Source organism: Solanum stenotomum, chromosome 11 (assembly GCF_019186545.1).
Source record: "Solanum stenotomum isolate F172 chromosome 11, ASM1918654v1, whole genome shotgun sequence".
Classification (NCBI taxonomy): Eukaryota; Viridiplantae; Streptophyta; class Magnoliopsida; order Solanales; family Solanaceae; genus Solanum; species Solanum stenotomum.
In genome coordinates, this window is record NC_064292.1 from 41,987,973 (window position 1) to 41,993,735 (window position 5,763).

Here is a 5,763-nt window from a genome sequence, read left to right on the forward strand (position 1 = left end):
GTAGCAACCATCTCCCTTAGTGGTCTGCGCCTTCTTCTCCGTGTAGTTCTGGCGCACGAACCGTCTGCTGTTCGGTTTGTGGGAGTCATGCTGCTTGGGGTGTGCCTGCTGCTCCTTGCCTCGACCACGATCTCCCCCACCTTTGGCATGACCACTCCTTGCGTCCTTACCCTTTGCCTTGTCATGCCGATCATGCTTAAAGTCTGTCAAAGACTCGGCCTGTGTGATGGCTTCGTCTATGGTCTTGACCTGTCGCCGCTCCAACTCCTTCTTGGCCCAATTTTGCAGTCCGTCCATGAAGTGGAACAGTATGTCCTCGTCCGTGAGGTTGGGAATCTGAAGCGTTAGAGTTGTGAACTCTTTCACGTACGCCCGAATGCTTCCCGTTTGCTTCAGTTCCTTTAACTTGCGCTTAACCTCATATATGACGTTATTAGGGAAGAAGGCTTTCTTGAATTTCTCGCGGAATTGCTCCGACGTGTTGATGGTGCACGTCCCCTTCCCTATTTCAGCTTCATTGCGCCTCCACCATAGCAGGGCCATCTCTGAAAGATACAACACGACAGTGTTGATCTTGGTCTCGTCACTCTTCACCCGACCACACTTGAAGTAATTCTCCAAGTGCCACAAGAAATTTTCCACCTCTTAAGCGTCGCGGACGCCTTTAAACATAGGTGGCTTAGGAACCTCCACCCTGGCCTCCCTATCATGGTCAGGTGACGCCGATCCTCCAACTTCCATGTCTTCCTTGAGTACCCTCATTTCGGCCTTCATGGTTTCAATTGTGCTTAACGCCTTCATAAGCCGGCACTCCAAGGAATTGATGGCCTCCTTCATCTCGAACTCGGCCCGCTGACGTCCCTCCAACTCCTTACGGATGTTTTCGGTCTCCTCAAGGGTGAAGTCTTCAAGAGTCTTTAATTTGCCATCAGTCACGTTCATGCGCCGGCCTAATATCTCTACGGCCTGCCTCGCCACTTCAACCCTTGAGACCCACTCTTCTCCTGCGGTGACGTCAATGGCCTCCTCGCCATGTTCATCGTCACTTGCCTCAGTGGTTGAAGGTGGATGAGATGTTAGCGCCTCGCTTGGTGTGGGATCCAGCAGCATTTCCTCATGACTCTTTTGGTGCTTCTTTCCCTTTTGGGCCTTCTTTCCACCATCCGGACGAATGTTGGTGGTGCTAGCAGCGTTTACGTCCCCTTCGGTTGCCATTCCCTTAGTGCAAACCTTCGCTCTGATACCACGTTGTCACGGACTTAGAGTCTTACTAATGCTTTGTGCGGCTCTTTACAACTTACTCACTATCTTTCAAGATCGTGTAAGCCCAAGAAAGCTCTTTATGCGAGGATCGCTAAGGAAAGACTTAGAAAGAACAAGAGAGTTTTGGAAGAAGGCTTTTGTATTGATTTTGGAAGATTGCTTTACACTTGAGTGATGCCTTGCAAATGGGAGACACCTCTATTTATACTACTTCCTAAGGACTAGGGTACAATTAAAATTTACATGAGAAGTCCCTAAGGTATTTACACATTGGTCCCTTTTCTAGGGAATTCTACATTGTCTAGAATTCTCTAAGGCCTTCTTGAAATATCTAAGGCATTCTAGAGTTCTCTCTTTAACTCTAGAAACCTCTACGTCTATTTGGCTGCAAAATTTGGCTCGGATAGTGGTGGGACATGACACACTACCCTCTTTATCCAACCAAATGTCACGACCCGCATTTAGGGATTCATGACCAGCACCAGGCACCTGACTAACTACCCCTATCAAGCAAACCACTAAACTAACAACTGGTTAACTTCACAAACATATGAAAATACTGTAGAACTGGAAATTAAAGTCAAACATACTGCATGGCACTGAAATATCTCAGTATAAGTCTCAACTGTATAGTGTAAAACAAACCATACTACAAACGGGCCAAGTCAAACTAGTCATGAACCATCTAGAAAAAAGACAACTGCTACATAGGTCCATGGGGCATACCTCAAAATAAAGGAAAGGCTAGGAAAGCAGATTGAAGCTCTTTCTGAAAGATGAGTGGAAGATGTTGATGAGGATGCAAGATTTAGCTGGTGATACGGAGCTTAGAGGTACCTGTCGCTGCACCCAAAAAATTAAGCAGGCCCCAGCGAGTTGTAGGCACAATACTCAGCAAGTATCTGTGATGGCCTACTGAGCGGTGGAACAAGATTTAAATAAAACATGAGATGCACAAGTAGCAGATACATTTCAAACGGAAAGTTGATACTGAAAACTGAAAGCTGTAAATCATAGGATGCAGCTAAACACTGCAAATAGACGTGCTCTGCCTGGGACTCCAGAAAACGGAACAAGTTGTGGGGTACTGCAAGAAGACCTGCTCTGCTTGGGAGAGGATGTTTTCCTCATCTGAGAGAACTGATATAAGTTGTGGGCTATTGTAAACAAACTTTGGATTCTAATCAGTATTACCTCTTTGAGTTGTTCAGTTTCCTCCCATTGCTTCTTTTCTTCACTTTGCATCCTATAGCATTTAGTATCAATGGCATTTTATAACATTGTCATCTTCTCTTTGATTGTAGGTGTGTTACTATCGCTATATGAGATTTTATCCTTCAGGCAGATTCCTTTATAAGGTAGTAATCATTTGTTGTTCAGCTCGTGTGACATACTAGATCTTTACACATTGTTCTTGCTATACCTGGTTTATAACTTCTGTAGATTTATTTTAACTAGAATTCATCACAAAAAGTCAAAGATGTCGCGAAGTACCTGAACTTCCGTGCCTCAAAAGCTGATTGTGTTTTTAAGGGGAATTACACACTATCAGAGGATAAAGTAAGTCCAATTCAAATCTTCCCGTACAAGTCAATTTGTTTCTGGCAGCAATTTGGTTATATACGGTCAAATCAAAATAATGGTTCATTCCTCCTTGCTTAAGTTGATAATGCTTTTGGCGTTTAGTTGATATATGTGATGCTAATTTCGAACAGACAGCTCACTGCCTTCTCATTTGCAGGTTGAAGCTGCTCTTTTGTACCCTGGAACGCGTCCAACTGTGTTGAGGTTCCGCTTAAGGTACTTGATCATGGAGATTCTATTTGTATTTTGAGTTCTTATGCTCAGCTCTTGTTAATAGAACTATGGTTGAAGGTTTGGGTACTTTTCCCCTGGCCCTACAGGTCACCATATTAGTTTCTTAAACTTCCATCCAAGCCAAACTAGCTTCTAAGAAAAAGATCAATAAAAATCACCATCTGTTAAGAGTGCAAACTCAAGCTATATAAAAATGCTAAGTATAAAGTTGAGGATCTTGGCGGAATGTTCAGTACCGATTGTTATAGGTTTTGTTCGGGAAGTCAATTAGCTAATTCCTCTAGATATTTTCCAGGTTGCCCACCTATGAACTCATCCGAAGGCAGCAGGCTATCTTTTCCGGATCCTATTAACTATTGTGAAAAGCTTAGTCGTGCACTTTGAATAAATGTGTGTGACAGTTGCACCTTATTCTTTAGTGCAGCCAATGCTGGCAGTTTTTGGTCCTTGGGATAAATCATCTTGCAGATTTATAAATGTAGTGTGCAAAATTTGTGGTAGCTAGTTGCTGGAATTTCTCCTGTAGATGAAATGAGCAATTAATACTTGCGTGAGTTTGGTTGAGTAGTCTTAATAGGTCCCAAATCTTCTATTGTATTAAACAAAATTCGAACTTAGTAAACATTCTGTTATTTTTCACTTGCAGATGACATTTGCTTTTCATTTCTATCAGTTATAATATAATAATTTATTGTCAATCCAATCACTATATTACATGTAAAATTTGAATTATTTTTACCTTGTAAAATATGTAGAGTTTGAATTATAGATAAACCTGAAGTTTGTGGAGTAGAGTGTAAGATACGTAGAATCTTCACAAACCTGTAATGCGGATTACTCTAATTGGTATGATTTCTACATGGTACCATGTTTAATTCATATGACATTTCACTTGTCCATTAGGTTGAGGGGTACAACCCAAGGTGCTAATAACAGAATGGATCTACTTGCTCTTCTTACAAGTGGCGTGAATGATAATGAGGTTAATTGCCCGGATGAAGACATTCTTGGGGTTGTCGAGAGGTGGGAAGAGGATGAAACACATAACCCAGATGTTCCAGCAATTTCACACAAGAGGGGTCTAACACCTTTTGTCTTTGTTTCATTTGAGGAGGTGAGTTTATCATTCACATTTGTGCAAGGAGTCACTTTTTTCACATCAAGCAAAAAGAAGATCAAGTTTCACATCTAACAATTAGTATGATTACTGAGGCAATTCTAATAGGTTGCGAAATATTTTTATGATTGAACGTGATGTAGTGTCTTCTAATTAACTTAAAAGGAAGTAGTATCTTCTAAATTTGAAGCTAGCTTAATATTCATGTATAATCTTGACACAGCTGATATAGGTCTATATACCAAATAAGTAAAAGAAAAATTGGCTAAAAGTCATTTAGCAATTCTATCAGAAGATACAAGAATATATGGTTTCTTTATTATTCAAACATCCAAATCAACTGCTGCACATATATATGCTTTGAGTCATTCAGTGTCCTGTATCTTGTTTGGATATCTCCATCTTGCTTGCGTACAATGTCTCGTGATTTTTATCATTATGATTTGTTGCTTACAATCTTGATGTTTTTATCTCTCTATTCGATGCTATGAACCATGAGCACCAAACCATACTTCATTTTCCATTTGCTAGAATCAGTTTTTAATTGTTTCAGCCTTGATAAACGACCCATATTCTATCGCGTGATTACGCTAGAAGCAACTTCTCAATTGTTCTGTTTAATAAAGATTTCAGATATATCTTTCCTATCACTTGCACATTATGACTGAACACTAACACTTTGCTTCTTATCCTCTTTTTCCTGGATATAGGTGGAAACTTCAGTTCTAAATCTCCCAGTGGAAAAAATGGATTATTATGTTCCTGGTTAAGAACTGGATCAAACAGACAATCCATTGGTTGTAAATATGTAATATTGTTGTTTGCAACTCTTTTATTTTTGGCATCTTAGAATCGGAAAGTTTTCAATTTGTTGTGAACAGGAAACGGTCTCTCTACCTCCACAAGGTAGTGGTGAGGTCTGCGTTCACCCTCCTTATACTTCACTTGTGGGACCTGTGGGACTTGTGGGATTTCACTGGATATGTTGTCGTAAACTAAGGCTGGCAAGGGGACGGGGACGGGGACTGGGGGACGGGACGAAGGGGGACGGATCTGGGGGGATTTTGGGGGGACCGGGATTGGGGGGACAAAAATAAGTCCCATCCCGTCCCACTATATATACGGGATGGGACGGGTTTTGGGGGGACGGGACGAGACGGGACAGGGGATTTTTTATTTTTTATATACTTATTTATTTGTATTGAAATTATATGTTATTGAATAACATTTTTAGTTTATTTGATTTTTTTTCAATAACATTTTTAGCTAATAAATAATGCTTAAGTTTTCAAATTTCAAAATTCAAATTTCAATTTCAAACTTCAAATTTCAAACTTCAAATTTCAAATTTCAAATTCAACTTTCAAATTTCAAATTTCAAATTCAACTTTCAAATTTCAAACTTCAATTTTCAATTTTCAATTTTGAAATTACAAATTTGAGAAGTTCAAATTTGTCTTTTAAATATTTTAAAGTAATTTAAACTTGAAATTTTGATTTTGAAGAAAAGGCCCCAAAAAAGGACGTTATGTGCAATACTTTGAATTTTCCTTCTTTTTTTTTTT

At 39.9% G+C, this 5,763-nt stretch overlaps 1 protein-coding gene across 1 annotated transcript; it reads left to right on the plus strand.

Annotated features, from left to right (window-relative positions):
• The first annotated feature begins 2,361 nt into the window (after positions 1–2,361).
• On the plus strand, positions 2,362–5,052 carry LOC125843628 (F-box protein 7-like). The gene is made up of 5 exons (XM_049522778.1): positions 2,362–2,621; positions 2,722–2,823; positions 3,005–3,063; positions 3,985–4,195; positions 4,909–5,052. The coding sequence occupies exons 1-5, from the start codon at positions 2,586–2,588 to the stop codon at positions 4,966–4,968; spliced, it is 468 nt and encodes a 155-aa protein (XP_049378735.1). The 5' UTR covers positions 2,362–2,585; the 3' UTR covers positions 4,969–5,052.
• Positions 5,053–5,763: the final 711 nt, after the last annotated feature.